Source organism: Lepisma saccharinum, chromosome 3 (genome assembly GCF_977018435.1).
Source record: "Lepisma saccharinum chromosome 3, izLepSacc3.1, whole genome shotgun sequence".
Taxonomy (NCBI): Eukaryota; Metazoa; Arthropoda; class Insecta; order Zygentoma; family Lepismatidae; genus Lepisma; species Lepisma saccharinum.
The window spans coordinates 56878265-56903802 of NC_139231.1; the positions used below are offsets into that span (position 1 = coordinate 56878265).

At 37.3% G+C, this 25538-nt stretch overlaps 1 protein-coding gene across 7 annotated transcripts in view; it reads right to left on the reverse strand.

The window, feature by feature from the left end:
• Positions 1-25538, reverse strand: part of LOC145985061 (uncharacterized) — a 97579-nt gene that overhangs the window by 55569 nt on the left and 16472 nt on the right. For 6 of the 7 annotated variants that reach the window (XM_083118605.1, XM_083118610.1, XM_083118608.1 and 3 more), the window contains exons 4-6: positions 24704-24868; positions 21266-21832; positions 14074-14228 (exon numbers count right to left, since the gene is read on the reverse strand). In XM_083118605.1, the coding sequence (XP_082974731.1) occupies positions 14074-14228; positions 21266-21832; positions 24704-24868 (887 nt within the window). Of the gene's footprint in view, positions 1-3621; positions 5757-14073; positions 14229-21265; positions 21833-24703; positions 24869-25538 lie in introns of those variants that run through there. The other variant, XM_083118606.1, reaches the window with a different exon arrangement.

Here is a 25538-nt window from a genome sequence, read left to right on the forward strand (position 1 = left end):
TTAAAATCGTACGGAATGTTACTTTAGCATTTATTAAATGATCCACCTACGCTTCCTTTCCTTTACTTCCCACATAAAACATGCTCAAATTTCAGGAACCTGAATTCCCCCAACTTGTCAAAGAAAAATGCCAGATGCATACACTAGCAAGTGCTTCCAAGAAGGAATTTGTAGAGGGCGGGGACACAAGCTTTTGGCGTTACAGATGGACAAACCGTGCCATTCAGTGTTGCTACCCGACCTTTATAGAAACATCGTTACAATTCGGTAATATTCCAAAGATGTTATCGTATCTAATTGCTATATAGCCAATTTCGCAACTACAAAGTTTTATTAATCTTCCAACACAGGTGTACGTAATAAGATCTTCTCATTTCTTGTATCTAATTCGTAAGGGAAAAAATAACATAGTTGGAGACACTACTTCTCGTGGTCAAGAATCTTCCGAAACCCTCAAGCACACGGCTATTTATAGCTTTCCTTCCCTCGACCCTGCAAAACCTGCCCTCCTCTCCCTTGCAGTGTGGTGGTTCTCGAGATTTTGCGTAGTGTTTATAGGTTGTAAATATCATTGAATGTTGATGTGGCTTCAACAGCAAGTGTTACAAAACATCTACATTTGAAACTTTGAACAAGTGGCGATACCAAAATTGCGGTGGATCCAGAGTATTGTGTTGAATCGTTAACTTCTGAACAGGTGTCTTAAAAACAAGCATTTATGCGGTCCGCAAGGAAATTCAGCCGAACAAAAACGCGGATGGCACATTTTAGCCGATTTTGGACTTGCTGCCGTTAGCAGGAAAGTGGATGTTTTTTTTTCATGGATATGAGTTTGTCTACGCTGGTTAAATTATTGCATGATTCATTTGGTTTATTTTACTTCGCATTTCTGCCACACTTGGTTAATCGCGAGGATAAGTGATGATATGGTGAAATTGATGAAATAACACTCACAAAGAACATCCATGCCCAGGCCAAGATTCAAACTCGGGACTCCTGGCGTCGTAGTGCACAGTGATAACCACTCCGCTACAACGGACAGCTGTGTGAATTCTTCTTACATGATATATTACCACTGACGAGAACTGACATCGTTGGTAAGCTTTTACCTCTATTTTATTATATTTTCTTCATCTCTCGTATTTACAACAGTGTTCATTTTAAAACTAATATTTGCACATTTTTAAAAGTCACTCTAGTCTCGAAACGTTGTGGAAAATACTGACACTGAAGCTAACACGTGCGCTGGGAGGGAGGGGCAAGTGCTGGCGAATAGAAACTGGGCACCGCGCGCATTAATACAAATTTCGGTAACTTATTGGCCACACCTACTTCGTTTTAAAGCTGGAAACAGAATAGGTTCACTGTCCCAATCATCCATCGCCACCATCATACAGGTATTCCGAATTGCATCAGGATCTACTCTAAGCACCATGACTGTTCGGTGCAAAGCAGCAACTTGGTTTCCATGGTCAAGCAGCTGCCCTAAGCCAAATATCACACAGGCAAATGTCAAACGCCACCTCGCGTGGTGCAGGGAGCATCGAAACTGGACCATAGAATAGTGGAAAACTGTTGTGTGGGGTGATGAATCACGGTACACAATGTGGTAGGGTGTGGGAGTGATGAATGCCTGGTGAACGACATCTACCTGCATAGTGCCGACAATGAAATTCGGGGGTGGCAGGGTTACAGTGTGGTCATGTTTCTACTGGAGGGGGCTTGGCCCCCTTGTTGCTTTATGTGACAATGTCACGGCATAAGCTTACATTGACATTTTAACTGCCTCATGCTGCCTACCATCGAAGACCAGTTTGGGAATGACCACTGTGTCTTTCAACATGACTGAGCACCCGTCCATACTGCAGGACTTGAGGGGGAGTGGTTTCATGACAACAACGTTCCACTAATGGTCTGGCCTGTGCAAAGTCCTGATTTGAATCCCATAGAACATCTCTGGGATGTATTGGAATGCCGACTTCGTGCTAGACCACACCGACCCACATCGATACCTCTTCTCACTTCGGCACTCCACAAGGAATGGGCTCCCATTCCGCAGGAAACCTAACACCACCTTCCTGCGAGGGTGAAGGCTGTTATCAAGGTTAAGGATGGGCCAACACCATATTGACTGCCAGTGTTCCCGGTGGAGAGTAGCCCAAAAGCGTACTTCATTTTCAGGTGGGTGTCCGGATACTTCTGATCACATAGAGTATATATATATTATATTTAATTTGATTTCTGTTTTTCTGATGATTGTGGAATTCAATATCACTGTCAATTGGTAGGACAGACAAAACTATGTTTTCACATGGAGGTGATGATTATGCTCATTTATGTTTCTATGATTGTTGTCACATTAAAGTGATATTTGATTGAATGTTATTACTGCATCTTATTATTTCACAGAATATAACTATCCTTTTCCATAGCGAACAATAATGTACACACATTTGTTGCATTGTGATATGATATTTTGAACTGATTACGCACGTGTGTCAGCATCCATATCCAGAGATTCCATCCCTCCCCTTTTGCTTTTCTACCTATTAATTTACTCGCTTGAAATTCCAGTTACCTGCTACGATATTTGATGATAGGGAATTCCTTGCTTCGGCATATTTTTGAAACACAGGAAAAGTACATTCATTTTTGAACAAGGGTTTATTACAAGAGAGGCTCAAAACCAACCCAAATCCCCTAGCTTACCCTGTCACATTTTATCATCATTTACATGCTGTCCTCTCAGTAAATTTGAAAAATAAAAATGCACCTTAAAAGTATACAATGTAGCTTGTCTTCATAATAAAAGTTTCCCAATATCAATTCAATGAGGTGATGTGTTTTGATTACAGTATTTCAAGCACTGCAAAACCTAAAACTCCACAAAATGTAACCTCGTCAAGATGAAAATTATTTCTAAAGCAGTTTCACACAATATAATCTATAGGCTACACTGCACTTACTAGAGTCCTGATTGGGACCACTTTCGCTCACTAGTAATCATTCAACCCCCCCCCCCCCCCCCTCTCTGGCACGTGTTGTAGCCATGTGTGAGGTCTTCTCGTATTACACAGCCTAAGGACATTACTCCATGCATTTCAATTCAAAATAATAATTCAGTACATTAATATGTAAGACACAAATATGATATCAGAATATGCAACACCTACTGAAAATAATACTGAAAAATGAAATCTGTATGTTTTTATTGATACTTTATCAATATGTGTAAAAAAAGGGAGGGTCTACAATTGTAAAAATATACTAAAAATAAATCCACTTGTATTAAGAAACACATTTGTAAAATTACTGAATTACTTCCAATTTAAGAAAATTGTACCCTTCTGGGGATTGGATATCAGCTAAAACTGGTATCAAAAAGAAAGGGGGAGGGGGCTCTTGACTATAATGGTGCAGCATTAACTCATATGAAAGGGGCAAGCACTAGTCTTCTACACTCACTATATACTTAATAAACTGTTGTGATAATTAATATAAACATTTATTAACAATGGAGGATATGTATTTAATGACATTTATACAATAACATGTAATACTTTATAAAGAATCGTACACAAGAATGCTATTAATGTTTATCTTGTTGACAAAAAGGTGTTATACAAAAACTAATTTACAAATTCACAATTAATTAAATCACTGAAACATGAAATGTTTAGAAATGCATTACATGCTTATTACGTACTGGTCTTACTAACTTTTACAAGGCAAAAACTCTTAACATTTATCTTGTGTATTTTTATGTACAATAAGAATCAAGCTAAATTTTAAAAAATCAGATATTACGTAATTAGTCAAGAGTCAATACAGCAGGATTTTATTTTTGCTTTTAAGACAACTGGAATCATAAATTAGCACCATTCAATAGCTTACAAGATACTAATCACTCAATTATATATTCATCCAAAATTATGTCTGGAAATGTGTCCAAAATCATTGTGTCACACTTAAGATGTGATGGTATATCCAATGTCTGCTCGATGATATTGCTTATCTGCATATTTTTATCCATCATGTCTGCAATTTCTTTCTCATGCAAGTTTCCACTGAAATTACAGTTCCGTGCATTACATGGTCTACAAGTGCCCATCTGGGCTTTATTGTACTTCACAATATTCTTTCTGCAACCAGCACATGAACAAAGGTGTGGATGAGAGTGTGTATTTACATGGGTCTTAAGACTGACTTTTGACCGGAAACCGGCATTGCATCTGTCGCATCTATAAGGAGTTTCACCAGTGTGGAGACATTCATGAACATCTCTATCTTTCTTTGCTCTGTATGGCTTATCACAGAACCGGCACTTGTGGGACTTCTCCCGAACATGAAATTTATAGTGTGTCTTCAGATGGCTACTTTGAACAAATCTTTTCCCACACATTTTGCAGAAGTATGGTTTCTCGCCCGTATGTGTTCTGTAATGCACTTGCATGGAGTTCTTAGATGCAAGCTGCTTCCCACAAACAGTGCATGGTACTTTTTCCGTGTTCGGAAAATGAGATCTGTAATGCAACTTCAAGTTCTGCTTTCGCTGGAAATTCTTGCCGCAAATGTCACACATGATCGGGGACATCTCATGGCGGATGTGGCTTGAAAGGTGCATGGATAAATTCCATTTTGTGGTGAATCCTTTCCCACAACGATCACATATGTACGGTTTCAAATCAGAATGAATTTGTGCATGCCTACGGAGCAGAGCTCGTTCACTGAACTTCCTACCACATATGCCACACTCGTGTATTTTACAGACATCGGCTTCCAAGTGGCATTTCATATGGCTGTTCAGATGACTCATCCGATAATAGCTCTTTCCGCAAACATCACAGAGGTAAGGTCTCTCTTGCCTGTGAGTTCGATAGTGAACTTGCAGATCACTATTATTCCTATATATATTCCCACAGAATTCACATTTAAATGGTTGTTTAAGCTCATGATTTACTAAATGCTTGAGTAGTGTCAACTGGAAACGAAATGCTCTGGAACAAACACAACACAAATGTGACTTGGGACCGACATGTTTTCTTGCATGTGCCTTGAGTGCACTAGAGCTTCGAAAATATCCACCACAAACCTCACATAAACTGTAATTGACACCAGATTTTGTTTTCAATTTGTTCTTATTCATTGTGTAAATTCTGGTGCTGCCTTTAACTACACTAATCCTTTCATTAATTTTAGCCTTCAATGATTCACACAATGAATGAAGATGGTCTGACGATTCAAAGTGCAGTATATTCATTGAATTATTGTTTGATTCATGTGGTTCAATGCTTTCCAAAGAGTGTCTTAAATGAAACACTCCTAAGTACTGTACAGTGCAAAGCATATCATTTTTAGTTTCCTTATGAAAGCCTTGCATTGGTTCCTTTTTCTTACATTTGGCACATTCATGAATAGAAATACACTTATTCAAAGAACGCTTACATACTTCACTTACCTTGAAATCATCAGTAGGAACATTTACCTTGTATTTGCAGTATTTTTTAGAAACATTATATACTAGTTTTCTATTATTGTTATGCACATTATGTTTGCAAGCCAAATTCAAATTATAGTCATTGTTAGGAATACATGGTCCCAGCTGAGGAGGATCAAAGGATCGGCCTGAAGGAAAGGGTAGAATGGATTCTGAAGGAGCTTCACTAATTTGTTCCAAAGTATTTAGTAATACATTTCCTTTATTGCATGCCTCATCCACTTTTAATTTATCAGAGGTACATAAAATATAGCAAAACCTGAAATGATGGGCAAGCAGTCAGTAGTTATTCATTTGCAAGAAAAAAGAATATCCAATAACATTATTTTTATCTCCTTCTCAGGTTCAGGTTGCACATGCACAACCTGTTCAAATCCACATACAAGGTGTATTCGGAAAACTGGCATCAATTGCTAATATTTTTACTTTAAAGCAGCATGGAGAGAGGAGAAGTAGGCACCATTCTAGTTGACCCATCTGCCCCACCTAAAGACTCCCTTGAATTCTACACCCTACTGCAAATGTTTTCATATTTTTCTGGAATGAAAACTGGAATTTTCAAGAAATGTCCAATATTTGTAGCACAGAAAACTTTCAGAATTATGCACTTTCAATAAATCATTCAAACTTCCTGGCTGCATTGGACCCCAGAAATCGGGAAGCCATTTTCTGAAGCCAGGAATAGGATGGAAAGGGTGTTGGTGTTTTTCTCTTTACCAATCCCGATACAGACACTTTGAGATCTCAAATGCCACTAACAAATGTTGAAATGTGGTGTATAAATTTGTTTTTAGAAAATCATGTTGACCAAACTGATTCACTTTCGAAAATATGTAGTAATGCACACGAACAAACAAAAGAGTTATTTTTAATGAATTCACATTGCATTGAGTACATTATCCTTTGCTCTGTGGCCCTAAAAGAGCACAAATGTAATCTTGATTTCTGTTGTTTTGTGTACACTGTTTCACATTTGCCTTTCTTTTACCAGAGTCAAACTTGAGCAACTAAGTTACCAGCTTTGATGCATAAATGCTATACATTAGTTATCAAAATAATACCTTTAAAATGTAGAAGTCCCATCTGCCAAAGTGCAAACACAAATAATAACAAACATCCAATGCATTACTTTCTTAATTTGAACACTGAATGGAGAAAAAATGTTGCAAAACCATTAAAAATCACATCAAATATTGGGCTGCAATTCTGGGAGCCAAAAGAAAAGTTTGCAGGATGCTTGATGAGAAAACTGGTTGTAAAAGACTTGTCGGAAGGTCAAGACCAAGATGAAAAGACAACATTAACCTTTTGGATCCCAAGCGTCCCGATCGAGATGCTGTGTCAAGGTCGTAGTTTTTACGTTATAACTTTTCTATTTTTGGCTAGAATTTCGATTTTTTTTTAATATTGTTCCTAACACATGTATTTAACAGAAAAGTTCCTTGCACCTTTTTTTTTCTTCATGAAAATGGAGGTGAAAAGGCAGGAAAAGGGACTTCTCTTTTCAAGGGAAAATATAAATTTCAAACATTTCAACAATTTTTAAAAATAATTTTTGGGGGTTTTCTCCCTTCCCCCTCCATATATATGCCAAATTTGCATAAATTTTGCATTTTGAATTTTTTTTTGGGTGGGGGGAAACGCCATTTTTTTAAGAAAAGTGTTTTTGAGGGGATTTCCCCCCTTTCCCCCTCCATATGTACGCCGAATGTGCATAAATTATATATTGCCTGAATCTGTGATTCATTCTGCATACAACGGTATATCTTTCATATCTCTAGGGCATTTAGTTTCTGAGCTATAGTCATTTCAAGGTACCGCTGCATTTTGAAGCTTGAATCAGTGGCATGCCCACCATTCCTACAACTCAAGTTACATTGGTCATACGACAATGATGCAAATATTTTTGTGTTCCTTACATGCCAGCGATAATTTCTATGTGCATTTTGAACTTTTCATATCCTTTTTTTTCGAGGGGGGGGGGGGCGAAACCCCATTTTTTAAAAGAAAAAGTATTTTCAGGGGATTTTGCCCCTTTTCCCCTCCATATATACGCCGAAGGTGCATAAATTATATATCATCTGAATCTGTGATTCATTCTGCATACAACGGTATATAGTTCATATCTCCAGGGCAAATAGTCTCTGAGCTAAAGTCATTTCAAGGTACCGCTGCATTTTGAAGCTTGAATCAGTGGCGTGCAGACCATTCCTTTTTGGGATGTCCAACTCAAGTTACATTGGTCATATGATAATAATGCAAATATTTTTGTGTTCCTTACACATGCCAGCGATAATTTCTATGTGCATTTTGAACTTTTCATAGGGGGGGAAACACAATTTTTAAAAAAAAAGTATTTTCAGGGGATTTCCCCCTTTCCCCCTCCATATATACGCCAAATTTGCATAAATTTCATATAGTCTGAATCTCTAGTTCATTCTGCGTACAACGGTATATCACTCATCTTTCTAGGGCAATTAGTCTCCGATCTACACTCATTTAATTGAAACTCTGCATTTTGCTCAAAATCCGCTTGGGCACCAAGGGAGTTACATGTGAAAATGGCCTTGGGACTCAAAAGGTTAAGAGAGACCTGAAGGAAACTGGTAAGGATGGTCAAGAGTGAATTGATCTTGTCCAGGAGAGGACAGATAGAAGACTTATGTTACTGTGGGAAAAAAACCTACAGATGTCTACACAGTGCAGAAGAAACCAGCCAGACAAATACACGTATCCACTCAACAGTCTTCAGCGACAAGGGACCTACTTCACCACTGCCTGCAATAACATTTAATCCAAGTGTCCCACAGCTATTGTAACATTGTTGAAGTGGCATTATAAGAATTGGTGGTAAAAAAATTGCACCAGGTGGATAATATAATGCAGAATAAACAAAACATTTCCTTAAATATAAAGCATGGGTAATAATGCTTTGCACCAGCATGATTTGTAATAATAATAATAATAATAATTATTATTATTATATAAAATCACTTGCAGTATTTTATTGTAATTCTAACACATATTTCTGGTTTCATACATATTACCAAGATCCGCTTGGTAGAGCATCTGATGCCAATGTGTCAGACCCAAGGTGGAAGTTTCCTCTTTAATGTATGTACCCAAGTGACTATGGTACTGAACAATACGTAGGAACATGGGAGCAATACTGGGGGAATAAAAACGGCTGGAGAATGGTGATGACTAGAGGCACATATTTTTGGTAAATAAAGAAGCAAAATTTTGTTACAAAAACAAGTCAATTTCAGGTTCAAAAGCAGTAAATAAAATCAAATCAAAAGCAGTATATAAAATGGCATTTTGGCTTTAAAATTGTGAACAGAACCCTAAATTTGATTTAAAAACTGCACTTATTACACAAAATAAACATATTCCTTCTAATAACACATTTCTTGTACTTACTAGAGTATTAAGTATATTCCTGTATAAAGGGGGCCATTTTTGCTTCTCAATTATTTACAGAAGAATAAATCAATTTTCCATGAATTGCATAACTCACAGGATAACTCAAACTTCAGAAAGTGTTGTGTTGGTAAATAAACTCAAAATTTCACCTTTAAGAGTCAATTTCACATTTTACAGTTAATTTTGCATCATTTCGTGACAAAACAGGGTAAGAAAATGCACCTCACACCTTTCAGAAACATGAAAAATTAACATTAGAATGGGTTATTTCACATTTCATGTTTTCATCTAAAACGAAATATGCATGCCCCTAGTGATGACATATGCCAGATCAAGAAAATGTGCCAACCAAAGTGCCTTCTTGGCATAGCACAATGCAAAGGTAACAGATAGCTTTATATTTCAAGCATGTTGTCATCAGAAAAAGCAGAAATAAGGATGCACAGTTAGGTGTAAAGCCAGTTACAGGATCAAGCGAAGTAAAATCAATTAATCTTTAATATATTTTCTTAAGATTTTCAGTTGTAATCGTAAGAGCAGCTCAATGTCTGATTGTGCATCATTGTTTCTGCTTCAGCAGATGGTGCTTGTCTGATACATTCAAAATAATAATGTATTGCAGTTTTGGCACACAATGAGATTTTATACAACTATTAACACTTACAACACTGCAAAATATGGTTGCATGTTTCTCCCAATATAGTGGAAAGTAAATTATATGTTTTTCACAGGACTGTTGCAAAAGAAAATGCAAGAAAATGTAATCCAAGAAGTCTGCAGAGTTGGTCTTTGTAATCCATGTGACCATGGGGGGAGGGGGGTGGGCAATTGCCACCCCTAATCATGGTCGTCCACAAGATATTTTTCCATGTGGCATATTTCCTCGATAATAGTATTAAACACCACTTGAATTTGAAATTATCACAATGTAAATTACTACGACTGAAATCAAATTATACATGTGAAATATATACTTTTAGGTTGACATTCGATTTCTAAGGGGGAGGTGTGGCCATCCTGGACCCCCTCCCTTCCAGACGTCCATATCCCTACATTATTATACTTTCACCTACAAATTTAGTGCAGAGGAATCTTATCACCGTTATTAAACAATATTATACTCTTAAAGAAAATTAAGTATTTTCAAGCCGATTAAAGTTCAAAGCAACAATGGGGGATGGGGGGGGGTGCAGTGACGCAAAAACAGGGGGCAATGGGCATTGGCCCCTCCCAAACCTAAGATGGAAATCAATTATAGGGGAGCAAACATTGAGGTAAAAGAAAGCGAGACTAGTAGAATCTAAGAGTAGCAGGATAAAAGGATACCCAAGATTGAATTAGTTTTCACGTCTTTCTTGCATTATTTCTTCCAGACAGCCAAGAGCACCTGCAGGGGGGCAATTGACCCCTTGATATCGAATTTTATACAAATAAAAATAAATTCCGTAAAATCTTCTTGCTCGCTTTGCTCGCAATTTCTGATTTTCTTAGTCCTCTCAAATTCAGAGCCGTAGCTAGCGGGAGGTGGGAGTTGGCCCTGGATGCCGAACACTCTAAATTTTAAAAATTGTACAACAGAATGCCATGGCACCCCTTACATATTTTTGTACCATATTAAATCAATATTGTTTTGTTTGCAAACATTTGGATCTAAAAAGTTTCTTGCCCGTTTCGCTCACAATTTTGTTTTTTTTCTGTAATGCATTTGTAAATTACCAGAGAGAGAAGTTATAACTATTTTGCTGCTAAACAGTTTGGTCTGAAATTAAAATGCATGAACACAATTCTTTGGAGGAAAAGGAGCACAGCACATTTCACAGAAATTTATTTATTTGTTACGGTGCCTCTATGTTACTGCATTATACCAGTATATACACAGGGTGATGTATGATCAATGGTTTTGAGGAACATTTTCATTTAAAAGCACCACCAAAGAAAACCATATTGCAGTGGGTGGAAATTGTCAGAACAACTGGTTCAGTGAATAATTATAATACAGGACAATCTGGATTAACACGAAGCACAAGGCCAAACGACAACACTGGTGGAGCGATGAACAAGGTTCTCCAACCTCCAAAGGAAAGCATACGGCGCATGGAATATGTTATTCAAAAGGAAGAACGACATGTAGAACATGTAATTGTATGGTAGAGATTTCTAATTAGAATAGTAGTTTTAAAATTCATATAACACAAAATAAACAAAGTAAAGTTTCAGTCACCTCTTTTTTTACACCACTCTGTAGTTATCAGCCAGTTTTAAGGAAGATCGAGAACATGGCTTGACAATAATAAAGCAGCAAACAAAATCTGATGTTCCACTCTATAGAGGTCAATCAGCATTCGCCAAATGTCAACCTGGAAACAAGCCATCTCGCAACACTCACTGCCCAGAAACAAGACATGTGTGTACAATGTTCCAGAGGGTACAAGATGAGACAGGGCAAAGTGGACTTCAGTTTCAGTGATACTTTCATACCTTTAAGTAGGCAGTTTGGCCTATCTTCTTCATACCTTTAAGTAGGCAATTTGGCCTTTCATACCTTTAAGTAGGCAGTTTGGCCTATCTTCTTCATACCTTTAAGTAGGCAATTTGGCCTTTCATACTTTTAAGTAGGCAATTTGCACAAAAACAAGTCAATGAACACCTGCACATGCTTTTCCTGTACTCAAGCCTAATGCATGTACTTTAACAAAACATCACAGTGGCTGCATTCAAAACAGCATAACAGTTCCAATTAGGTTCAGTAAACATGTTCACAAACCGTAGAACTTGATTTTGATTGATTGATATAGTTTATTTTACTTCACTTTTCTGCCATTTTTGGCTAATCACAAAGATGAGGATGATCTTAATGAAGGGACACTCACAAAGAACACTAATGCCCAAGCCAGGATTTAAACCCAGGACCTCTGGTGCACAAGTTGAGCAAATACTTGGAGGCAGTGATGGTATTCAGTCTGCTAAGCAAATTTAAAAAATGGCTATTGACATGAATAGCATGTGAAAACTTGTTCATTCGAGTCTGATAGTGAATGGAAATTAATCAATAGTTTGATTCTACATAGGTTGGAAGATCTTAGCTTGTCAACATATGAGCATAAACTAGGCCTGAGATGTGGATGTCAATGTATCGAGACATATTGGTTCAAATTTCATCAACACTACTTACTGATACATTGCAGAGGTGCCTAAAAAATATGATCACTTGTTGAGTTACAGTAACTGGAAGTTGTTGTTTTTTTAAAGAAACAAATCGGTGAACCAAACCACACTAGAACTGTTATGTCTCTTGAATGCTAGCAGTAAAATATACCCCACAAAATAAAATGAAAACAATAGGGCTGAACCGATATCAATAGTAATGTATCAGTCTACAGAAAAGTTTCAATTTTAAGACATACTTTTCACGAGTCCATTTTCCAGGCATACAAATTGCTCATTAACACATGCCAAAAGTCCAAAAATCTGGGAAATTAAGCAATATATTTAAAACACGGAAAATCAATTTTGCAATGCAGTGGTAGCTATTTTAATTTCCAGATATCTCATGCATAAATCTGCTAATATTATGAAGTAAAAGTCTGCAATTGGAACATTACCTGTAAACCACCATTTGTAATTATTCTGAATTTAAATTGATAAAACATTTAAGTATCAGAATTGGTAGGAATCTGTAAGAGCATCGGAACTCGTTGAAAGTTGGGTCGGTTCAGCCCTATGAAATACACACATCAAAGCAAGTTTTGCACCAACTAGTTTCCATTAAGGTGGGAGAACAACTTTGTGGGTGTCAGAAAAGTGAATTTGTTTTAAGTGAGTAAAGCAAAACTTATCTACCAGTGCTTGCTTCTATGTAACAATGGGGTGTATCACTGCACAATGCATTTCACAGCTATTTTTTTTTTTTGTGCCAATCAATATAATTCCAAATATTTGAAAACACAAATCTATAGCTATCCAGTGGTACACAGGTAGGCAAAGGTAGCTGATCACACCACTTCCCTTATTGGTACTGATAAAAGATCTATGACGATATGTTGTCACCTTGTAGAGGTCTTACATTCAATCCCCAGTGAAGGCACAATGCAAAGTGATTTGGATCCCACTATAAAATGTAGGTCCCTTGAAAATTGACCTACCTGGGCATAAAGTGGACTGCAAACAAAATTTGACTTTGATATTAAGAATGTGAGAGCCTTACTCCCCACCCCTTATGTGCCTTCATTGCAAGATGCAATGCACAAGGGATAGATTTATCTTTTATTTTTACAAACAAAATTCTTGCAGAACCTGTATTTAATTCTAGATGCCAACTATTCCTGTCAGCACACATACTGTGACATCAAAGTTACAAGGAGTGTACAGACTACAGAAATAATCCTATACTTTCACAGATAAAGTCACTTCTTTTCCAAAACAATTTCCCCGACATTTCCAGGTTTTTCCACATATATTAAAATGTGTGTCTACATGACAACAATGCTTCAATTTCTAATAAAAGTCAGATTTAAAGAACTTACTTTTGATTTGTTGTGGCAGATTTCCTCTGTGCACATAGTGGGTCTGGAAGTACGACCATATTGAAGGTGTTGATCAGCACCATGCTCCAGCTGCCTTTAACCCTCCTCCTAAAGTTGCCCCCAGGTTAAAAGCAGGGTGAGCCTGAGCCACGTCATGCAAAGCACGTTTGGAGAAAAAAATAACCACCCAAGACCATCTACCGTGGGAATCAAACCTGGATTTCCCACATGGTACTTGCATGCCTTACCAACTGGATGACTGTGACTCTCTGTATGTGATTACTAGAAGTGACAAATATGTGAAAAATCCATACTCAATATTCCCTGACTGTTCAATAATTTTGAATACTATTATGAAGTTCCCTTAGTTTTACACCAATATTTTAACCATAGCTCAATTTCCTTGACTTTTCGATGTCTCCCGGTCGGTGATCTAATTTCACACCATTGAAAAAATATGCAGTTCTTTTCATTGACTGCAGGTACCATCACAAATAGAAACATTGCATTTTGAAAAGCTGATGCTACTACGTAAACTTTGATGGTACTATGTAAAAGCCTGGTGCAAAAATTTATTTGATGTTTGTACGAGGTAACTAGAAAAAGGAAAAAAAAATATCAACTTACTCATCGTATGACAGCTGAATTGAACCATCTGTCTGGGAGGCACTAAAATTCTTCAGACATTTGGCAACCTTCACAGGGTTTATACTGATAGGTTTCTTCTCCTTTGAAAGTGGGAGTCGGACCATCACCAATTCTAACTTAGGCTCCTCACCTTTCTGTAAATAAATGTCAAATCATCATTATAAAACAGTACAGTAGCATACTATTTTAATCTCCTGTAACAAATCAGGTCATCCCATAAGTAATGTTGTTTTTCGAGCACCACTGCAATGATAGCATCTGACGAGTGAATTGTGAAGTATATGGCACGTGCCACATCTGTGTAATATAGGGCATGTCATTGTGCATGAGTGCGTAGAGGGAGAACGGTCTACTCCACCTCCACGTTTTGGAACAGCATCGTGTGTTGATCATGGCAGTGTCAGAGGAACACATACGGCATGTCATGCTGTATGAATTTCATGCTCTGCAAGCAGTGGTGGAGGCACACTGTTGAAGAACTGGCCAGCGAACTCCATGTCACCCATTTGACCGTTCATTGTCATTTGCAGGACCTTGGGTACATCTCGAAACTCGGAAAATGGGTACCCCATGCGTTAACGCCTCAGCAGAAACAAAATCGAGTGGACATCCGCAGTTCGCTGCTCACCCATCACAGACGTGAGCCATTTCTGGACAGAATGGTGACAGGGGATGAAAAGTGGATCCTCTACCATAACATTACATGGAAACGGCAGTGGGTACCTAAAAGGGAAGAGGGGGGGGGGGGGTTGCAGGAACTGTGCCAAAACAGAACCTCCACCCTCACAAAGTGATGTTGAGTGTTTGGTGGGATATCCGTAGGATAATCCATTTTCAGTTCTTGCCACATAACCAGACTATCAATGCAGATGTCTACTATCAGCTGCTGGAACGCCTACGGACTGCATTGTTGGAAAAACATCCTGCTCTGATTCATTGCAAGGGTGTGCTCATCCACGGTGATAACGCGTGCCCACACACGGCAAGAAGGACCTGTGCAAAGGTGGAGGAATGTGGCTGGGAGAAACTCCCCCACCCAGCATTTTCAACAGATTACTGTCTTTTTCGCAGCCTGCACAACCACCTGTCCGGGAAATCACTGCAAGATGAAGATGACGTGCGACGAACAGTGACCCAGTTCTTTGCCTCTAAAACTGGTGACTTCTTTCAGCGGGGGTTTCAACAACTGGTTGGCATGTGGCAGAGTGTTGTGGAGTCCGATTTAGACTATTGTCCTGACTAACGGTAGTGTTCCAGGCAAGTTATAGTTATTTTTCTCACGGTGCAAAAATACAACATTACTTATGGGATGGCCTGATATATTTGTATTGAATGAAAAAATGTTGATGCCAAATCACACCCCCAAAAACCAACCCCACACAAATTTTATTTAATTCAGTGAGTTGGTGAGAAATGTGAAGTTAAGGATATGTGCATGTATGTTGTTTCTCTTTCCTATCAATTGCATTTTGGGATTGTAGTAAGAAATTAAATAACAGTAAGAATTGTTGTAACTTTGACACATCTTATGCTAAATATGTAACAAGCAAGGTAAGATTGGCTCACCATATGCATTTCTCAATCAGCCAAAAACCATAGTAGTAGCCACAGGTAGTACAGGCTCCTAGAGACAGTACCTACATCTGTCACATACATAAATTTTACTGTTCAGGTGTGGTAGTGTTCCCTTTCTTTTGTTGTGGTTGTTTTGATTTGCATATGCATGTTCTGATGGTAAATTGATTTTTAATTAAAACTTTTAGTTACTTAAATTTCAGAGAGATCAGATTGGGGTGCAATTCAGCATGGAATAGTCATACACAAAATGAATTTAAAATAAAATTTTGTGTTATGTCAAATAAAACTGTATAATCTTCTAAAAAATGTATGTACATGATAACAACTCATTTACCAACAGTTGATAGGACATCACCCCTATTCATCCATTTCACATTTCAAACAATCTGCAATATACTAAGCATGTACTGAACTATTAGTGACTATGATCTCTAACAGAGCACTGCCCTGTAAATAATAAAACTAGTATTGCATAGTGTATTTTTACAAATATGCCAAGGTTATATGAAAAAAGTAACAGAAAGCTAGAAGGGCATAATTGTTGTTTTTAAAATAGAAAAATCAACCTTATACAAAAAAATAATAATAATAATTTTGATACCCTCTTGAATAGTGAAACACAGTAATGAATAATGTTATTAAGGCAGGGTGGCCACTCTACGACCATGATAAAACTCAAGTATAATTCCCCATTTTAAAGGTGAACTTTCTAAAAAATTCAAGAATACAAGCAGATGTTTCTTTCTATTTCAACCTCTCACCACCCACACAGATACACACAAAAATATATTAACAATATTAAGGGTCCGTGTGATTGTATCAAAAAATTCTAATTCAATTTAACTTAACGGTATATACAATATTTAATTTAAGGAGCAGAGTTTACATTTTTTCATTTCACATACTCAGACTCGAACTACACCAACAAACACGAGTCACAAATGCAACGGGATACACTAATCTAAAAAAAATTGGTAATTGTATAAGAATTTCAAACTCAAATTTACCTAATCAACTTCAGGATATCTTATCTTACAATAATCTTCCGTCTGTCAGATTGTTCTGCAAAATACAGTAACAAAGTAAACTGATTGAGAGAATTGTTTTATTTTCCATGCAGGAGGAGTGTCAAGGTCTACCAAGCAGCTTTGTTATCAGTATTCAAGATCAGTGCAAAGTGTGCCAGTGCTACTCTTGTAAATTTAACTGCTTGAAGCAAGGTTTGTGGGTAAAGAAAGAAAATAGCTCCTCTGTGTTTCCCTATAAATTGCACCATGACATTACATGTGGGGGGGGGGTCTTAACTTCATTCTCTGACTTTTTCAGTAAGACTGATTTGCAAGGTTTGATTGATTGATTTAGTTTATTTTACTTCGAGTTTTGTGCCTCTTGGCTAATTTGCGAAGATGGGGATGAGTGATGAAATGATGAAATTGATGAATGGACATTCACAAACAACCAAGCCCGACCGGGATTCGAACCCGGGACCCTTGGCATCGCAGCACGATGTGCTAACCACTCGGCCACAGGGTCAGGCTGATTTGCAAGGATAGCACCAGGAAATTTTAGGTTGCTGAACCTAAAATGTAACACATATTAAGTTGCTGGACCTAAAATTTAACACATTTTAAACGTATCTGAATTTGTTTTTAATCCGACATTTAAACTTATTAATGGGTAACAAATCCTAATATAGGCTCTACAAATCCTAAAATAGGTTCTAAAAGTCTTAAATTAGGCTAGAAAAATCCTGATTAGGTACAATCCTTAAAAACAAAATTTCAGAAGAACCTCAATAAATTTTAATAGGTATAAAAATCAAATATTAATTTTCTAACCAACTTTTCATCATTTTCAAAATTATCCACAAGTCACTGTAATACTATACTTATGCTGTTAGCAAAAAGTTACTTGTTGATATGAAGATTGAATTATGTAATGTATAATTTCATGCACATACCAGTATGTGTGTAGGTGGTGAGAGGCGGTAACACGTAAGGCTCAAATAGAAAAAACATCTGCTTGTACCCTTGAATATTTGGAAAGTTTGCCTTGAAAGCTGGGAATTACACTTAAATTTTAACATGGCCCTAGAGTGGCCACCCTGAACACAGAACAATATTTTTCATGTTATCCAGTCAAACTCCTGCTTTTGTCTATGAGAATCCTCTTACCTAATGCTGAAAATGATCTTTCAACAGAAACGTGACATAAAAATCCAGTTAAACCTGAAAAAAAATGTATAAAAAACAAAAAAAAAGTTCGATTTAGGCACATAAACCTACAATAAGTTCTAACAAGCAAAATAGGTTATTTTAGGGACTATAAAACCTCATCAGTTGCTGAGTTTTTCAATGAAACACTGACATAACTTGTTATTTCTTATAATAATAACAATGTGAATATCAAAATGTGGTCCACCCAACACTTTGGTAGGCATCCAGTGGCCCCTACACAGTAGAAAGTTTGGTGCCACCACTGTTGATATCCCACATATTCCTAGTCTTCCAGTCAGTACTTGAATATGTACCTTGTGGCAGGACATGAGAAACATGAATGGCACAGAGAGAAATTGACATTCCCAGTTTCAACTAGGGATAAGTCAAGGAACATACAGTTCTGTCTTTCTGTTGTAGTTAATTTGCATAGTTTTTCTACCACTTGGGTTAATAGTAATGATGACAATTATATTATCCATGACTGACCCTGGGATTCAAAACGAGACCTCTGGTGCTGACCACTCCACCAAGAGCAAAACTCTTACGTTAGCACAGTTTTCAAGCAAGATGAATAACAGTTTTTCTTGTATGTACGCATTGCTTGCATTGTAGAATTATTTTCCTGTAGTTTACGGTTATTACAATAACATTAGGACGTAACTTGTCCTTATCCGAATTAAGGACTATAAAGAAAAACTGGAAGAATGTTTCAAAGTAAACAATTTCACAGAAAGCTCTCAAAACCCTGTAACTAAAATAATAAATGAGGTAAAGAAAGTAATTGAAAGCAGTATCACGATACCAAAAGAAGTGAAGAAAAAACTCATTGTCAAAAATTCAACCCTGCCGATTGCCTTTGGACTACCAAAAACTCACAAACTGGGAACTCCTATACGACCCATCACTGCAACTTTCACACATCCTGCATACAAACTATCCAGATATTTAGTTGAAAGGCTTGCTATAATTAAACAACAAACACCATTCAGTGTTAAAAATACATATGAAGTGACACAGAAACTAAAAAATATTGTTTGGAATAATGAGTATCGTATTGCAAATTTTGATGTTGAAAATTTATATACTGGTGTACCAATAGAAGGTGCCACAGATGCATTACACAGATGGCTTATTGAGATGAAGGTTAACCCAGTAGAATCATGGGAAATGGTTCGATGGTTTACTGTATGTGCAAATTACAATTACTTTATATTTGATGGCAAAATCTATCAGCAAAGTAATGGTTTATCAATGGGAAACCCAGTATCCGGAATCATCTCCAGCATTTTCCTTCATTACATAAAATCTCCAATTGTTAATGAGATAGGTGCGGATATCATATTCTACATCAGATATGTAGATGATGTACTAATTATTGCTAAAAATGAGAACACCATCAAGGACGTATTTAAATAGTTAAATGAATCACATCATCGCATAAAATTCACTTGCGAACTCATGAATAACAATGTAATTTCTTTCCTTGATCTGCAAATTAAGACAACTGACACAACAATTCAAACATCAGTCCATACGAAAAAATTAGCACGGGAAAAATATATCCATGCCAATTCAGAACATTCACGTACAACAATGGATAATATATTTTTATTTTTTTTTCCTGAGAGCACAAAGACTATGTTATAATAACAAGGATATCAAAAATGAAGAAGAAAGGCTTTATAATATAGCAAAAGAAAATGGCTTTCACACTAACTGAATAAACCAAATAAAAAAAAAGTCGCAAGAAAACTAAAGGAAAAGAGAAATACAGACAAAGATGAAAAATCTTTTGAAATGAAATTTGTGTGCATTCCATTCCACAAGGGATTTTCACATAAAATTGCCAAAATTTTTAGAAGATTTAATTTCAAAATTGTTTTTAGATCACCAACAAGTTTGGAATGTACATTTAATGAATTCAAAATGAGAAACTCTCTACCAGATGTGGAAACCACAGGAATATATAATATAAGTTGTTCATGTTCAAAGGATTATGTAGGACAAACAGCAAGGAAAATGGCAATAAGATGGCACGAACAAGATTTGGACATTATAAATCTAAACCCAAGAACAGGTTTGTCAGCTCACACCATCGAAGAGAAGCATTTGATTAAAAAGAGAAGGGTTTTAAAAAGATTGACGGGAAATTAATGTTTGGGAAGCTTAGTTCATTGCAGAAGAACACTGGAATAAATTAAATAATGAAAATGGTAACATAGATCCAGTATGGAGTTTTCTTTTTCACAAATGGAGTAAGTCACCATCTTTAAAATTTAATATAACAGAAAACATCAAGAGACTTTGTGAAAACAATGACGACTTTGAATCACCTGATGAAATTTGGGATTTATAATTTTAAATAAAAAATAATGTGATCAAATTTTTTTTATCTGAAATAAAAATAAAACAGACTGCTTCTTTTCACAGTTAAGTTGCTATATTACAACAACATCCATTATATAATGGATTCTTTTTGTTTAAAAAATTGCTACCCATTGTTATAACTGTATCTTTAGTCAAAATGAAAATAGATGTCTGATGAAGGGAGCATGTGTTCTGAAACGTCAAAACGAAAAACTGTTTTCTTATGCTTGTAATAACCGTAAACTACAGGAAAATATTTCAAGCAAGCGTAGCGACATTGTTACAAAAGTAAAAAAGTAAAGTAAAGTGTTCCCCTGTGCTTAGCACCACGCCATGAAGGCGTATAGGGGGTGTGGGGGTAACGCCCCACACTTTCTTGATCCGGTCGTGAGTGGGGGTGATGTGATCAGCATCACGCCCCTGACCGCCTTTACCCCCCAGGTTTCCCCAGGTACCCATGTTATTCGACGCTGGGTGGGCGCCGGGGCCGCTTCCATCGTTAGAAAAGTTCCCGGATTTGAACCGGCCAGGGATCGAACCCGGGACCTTTAGCATGGTAGTCAGACGCGTTACTGGTATCATTATTTAAGTTCTATGATCTTAGCCTTAGCAGGAACTTTGCATATGCAAAATTCATGATACTTTGCAATTTTACACACATTAAAAAAATATCAAGTTGCAGCATTTCACAAGCATTGTTGTGTATCAAATGTAGTACATGTTACAGTAAAGGCACTGAGATGTCTCCTGAAATATTACCTTCATTATAAAAGCAAACGCACTCTTCTGCTCTTTGTAAAATACAGTGGAACCACGGTTTTATATTTTTCAGGGGACCAAGTTGAAAAACTTAAAATGTGGGAAAATTCAACATCAAAGAAAATTGATAAGATTTTACTGAATTGGAACCATCCAAGATTGAACGTATAATGTGAGGAAATGTAAAATCCAGGATTAAAATCAGGGTTCCATTGTACTTTAATAAACCTATCTTGTAAAACCCATACCTTAAAGTTATCCAGCAATATAAAGGTGTAAGAAAAATCTCCTTCAATGATGGTATATGGTTCTTCATCATCATCACCATCTTGTTTCTGTTCAATGCTACTATCATGACCAACAACATTATCACCACTTGTCTTGCACCGAGATACTTCAGTGTCCTGAGTCTCCATCGGCTCACTGAATGAATCGTCACCATTTTTTCTGTCACCATCTTCGAAGTGATCACTTTCTACATCATCAGTCTCATCACCAGGTCCACCTTTGGCTGTGTCAGCCTGGGACTTACTCACATTTTCCACGTCCGAACAAACGTTCACATTCTCATATTTCCCACATGAAGGTCCAAAGGTTTCATCTTCAAAATGGATTTCTTGCTTTGTCTCCAAACTGTCAGTTCTGCTTTCAATATCACCTGTTATGCTCTCGCTTGTTACGTCTGGTTCTTCACATTTCACAAAGCTGAATTTGTTGTCTGTGCAATGGGTAGCTTCACTTTCCGGTCCACTCACCACTGCAACTGGCAGCCCCACAATGGAAGCGGGTTCACCATCATGCATAGGGACTGATTCCTGCAAACAACAATGTACACATATTAGCACTACAATAAATCACTACATACTATAGGCAGGACAGATAAATTGGATTGTATAAGCAGATATAGGCACATTAATAAGAAAAAGATTTAAAAAAGAGAAACATTTAGAAGTGGCTTCCTTTTCAAAATGATATTTCAAGGCCTTCTTCAGGCTTTCCAAGGAGTTTAAAACATAAAAAAAATCACAACACTGATTTAAAATGTTTAAAAAGTTCAAACAGAATGTTGCAGGTTGACAGTAAGTACAGTGAAAAAGTCAATACCAAGACCCACATGTTTACTTTAAAAGAACTTTGTTTAGTCCTAAAAATAACTTTATCCAAATGGCATATGTTCTTTATCGTTCTAAACCATAAATGCTTCTATGCACCCATGTGCTTAAATATTTGATTAATCTGCATGTTGGAAGTGCATGCCTTTTACCAAGATCATGCATATTGAGCAGAAAATATGCAGTTGGCACTGGCCATTGTTAACATTTGCACAGCAGAAATGACCTTCCAGTTCTTAAGTGCAGCCTGGATAGTAAGATAGTGTGATGCTGATGTAAGACAATGGCTAGCATGTCTGGGACTTTCCAGACAAGCACACAGTGATAGTAATGTCAGAAGGCAGAAGGCTGCTGACCAGCCAACCTCTAACAGAGGGAGTGTTGGTAAGTATCCCAAGAACCAGAAGAACAGCTGGTCAATCTAGCCCTTTCTGTGATGCACACTGTCAATACTGGACCACTACCAGATTTAACCATAGACCTCCCATCCATCTGAAAACAGTCACTGTCATCTACAGGTTTGGCCTACAATGAGGGTCAAGCCAGTTTCCTCATGTTTCAGCATCAATCACAATGCAGACGTAGAGTTCAAAATTGTGGGTCATCTGCAGTGTTATAATACAGGGTGGCTCAATAAGTCACTTAACACCCTCAGTACAAGGCCACTGCGGCATGGAATTTGAAATTGGCGATGACCAATCGTTATCTGGCCAAGGGGGAACCACATTGACCGGTCCGGTATCTTGAATTCAACTTCAGAATTTTAAATGGGAAGGGGGTCGTGCGACATATCAAAATGGGCTAGAATTTCACGAGAAATGCAATGGTGAAGGTTTTTTCGACATATCTTTAACCAGTAAAAAGTTATGACTGAATTCTTGTACCAATTTGCTCCTTTTCGAGGTGTTAGAAAAATGCCTTAAAATTTGTTTAGCACTTCGGTAATGCATCGAGATCAAAGTGACGTCTATGGAGAGAAGTTCGCATGCCATTGCACACGATTTTAATCGGATACATCCATGAAGAGCTGTGCATTATGAATGGTTGTCGCGAACAATTTACAGTGTGACGCTTCCATTGAATTAAAAGTCCTTCACAGTGACAAGGCTAATGTTTATGTTCATAAGGAAGTTCATAAACAGAATATTCGATGATTTTTATCTGATAACCCATTTTCGACAGATCAAAGCTGAATGGTTAGTGTTGGTAAGTTAATGGTGTGGCGTGCTGTGTGGAACACGATTGGTTAGTAAATTTTCCATCAACGGAACCTTAAATGCTTAGGGCTACTTGGATTTGTTAAATAAACAGTTTTTTTCATCCATGCTTATGGAAGAAGGTACTTTTTACAGAGTTTTTTCAATAGGGAAGAACACCAGAACACTTATGGGAACGTTATGAACCTGTTTTTGTCCAAAGTTAGTTATCAGATGACAAGGGTCACATATTCTGTTTATAAACTTCCTTATGAACATAAACATTAGCCTTGTCACTGTGAAGAACTTTTAATTCAATGGAAGCGTCACACTGTAAATTGTTCGCGACAACCATTCATAATGCACAGCTCTTCATGGATGTATCCGATTAAAATCGTGTGCAATGGCATGCGAACTTCTCTCCATAGACGTCACTTTGATCTCGATGCATTACCGAAGCGCTAAACAAATTTTAAGGCATTTTTCTAACACCTCAAAAAGGAGCAAATTGGTACAAGAATTCAGTCATAACTTTTTACTGGTTAAAGATATGTCGAAAAAACCTTCACCATTGCATTTCTCGTGAAATTCTAGCCCATTTTGATATGTCGCACGACCCCCTTCCCATTTAAAATACTGAAGTTGAATTCAAGATGGTGGACATCAAGACGGACGCCGACCGTGTGGGTGGCGTCAATGTGGTTCCCCCTTGGCCAGATAACGATTGGTCATCGCCAATTTCAAATTCCATGCTGCAGTGGCCTTGTACTGAGGGTGTTAAGTGACTTAGTGAGCCACCCTGTACAAAGCAATTTGCCACTTGCAGGAGTGATTTCTGTATATTCTTCTGATTTCTAGTAAAGAAGGAAATAATAATTAGGTTTTTAAAATGGAAATTGTGTACTTATTTCTTTCTTGTGAGGTATTAGGCAATGAATATTTTCCTCAATTTTCACATTATAAGAACTACGGGAGTGTGTGCCCACTCTTACACTTTGAATAATATAGATGACAGCACTGTCAAGTCTGTAGACTTAATTTTAAACTCTAAATGAAAAAAAAATGTGTGTCAAGTTATCTTGTCAGCACTCCAAATGAACTATTTTTGCTTCATATTGGTATTTTCAAACATTCTGTGGAAAGAAGACAGAGATCAGTTTACTGCTGACCAAGAAAGATGAACCATAAAAATTAATAAAGTGGTAGAATTTTACACTAAGTTATTTATAGATATATCAGAATGGTAAAAACATTGGCAATTTTTTTTTATATATTTTGGGAAAGGGTCTGGCCTAGATCTGGAATTAATATTGGATCAGATCAATGTATTGTCCAATGGAACAAAATCATAAGTTCTGCAAAAATTGTGCTACAATACCTCAATGTAATCTTCCCCTTCACTTTCTTCATTGACGCTCTTCTCAAACAGTGCTCTCAACTTCTTCTCTGTCTCGATGGAGCAGTTGACCAAATTATGGCATACATTCAGCTTCTCTATGCATTCCCTACACAAACCAGTGGGTAAGGTATCTTCTCTCATCACCTAGAAAACACAGATCGTGCAATATTAACACTTTCAGCATGGAGAACGTAGATATACGATCTTAGTTTTGACTGCTTATAGACAGTGCTCGAGAAATCTTCTTCAGAGTTAGGCGCCAGCTCTGAAAATCAGGCGCCAGGAAACCACCTACTAGCAATTGTGCTGCATACTATAAGAAGCTGAGCTGGCCCCTGTGGCAGAGTGGTTAGCACATCACACTACGATGGCAGGGGTCCCGTGTTCGAATCCCGGCCTGGGCATGGATGTTTGTGAGTGTTAATTCATCATATCATCACTCATCCCCATCTTTGCAAATTAGCCAAAAGTGGCAAAAAAAGAAGTAAAATAAAACAAATCAATCAAAAATCAATCAATCTATTTGGTCTAGGAAATAATTCGTGAGGTTGTTACGCACACATTGAAGATGTAGTTCAAACACAAAATACATAAATACCTTAAGAAAAATATTGTCCATCGCGAGCCACCACTTTCGCCCATCTGTCAGGCAAGTTACGGATTCCGTGGCGAAAGAAGTCCTTGTCCTTTGAAGCGATCCAGTCAGAGACCCATCTTTCGATATCTTCTGAAGAAGTGAACCGCTGTCCAATCAAATCATTATTCATGCAATCGAACAAGTAGTAGTCCGAAGGAGCAACATCTGGTGAATACG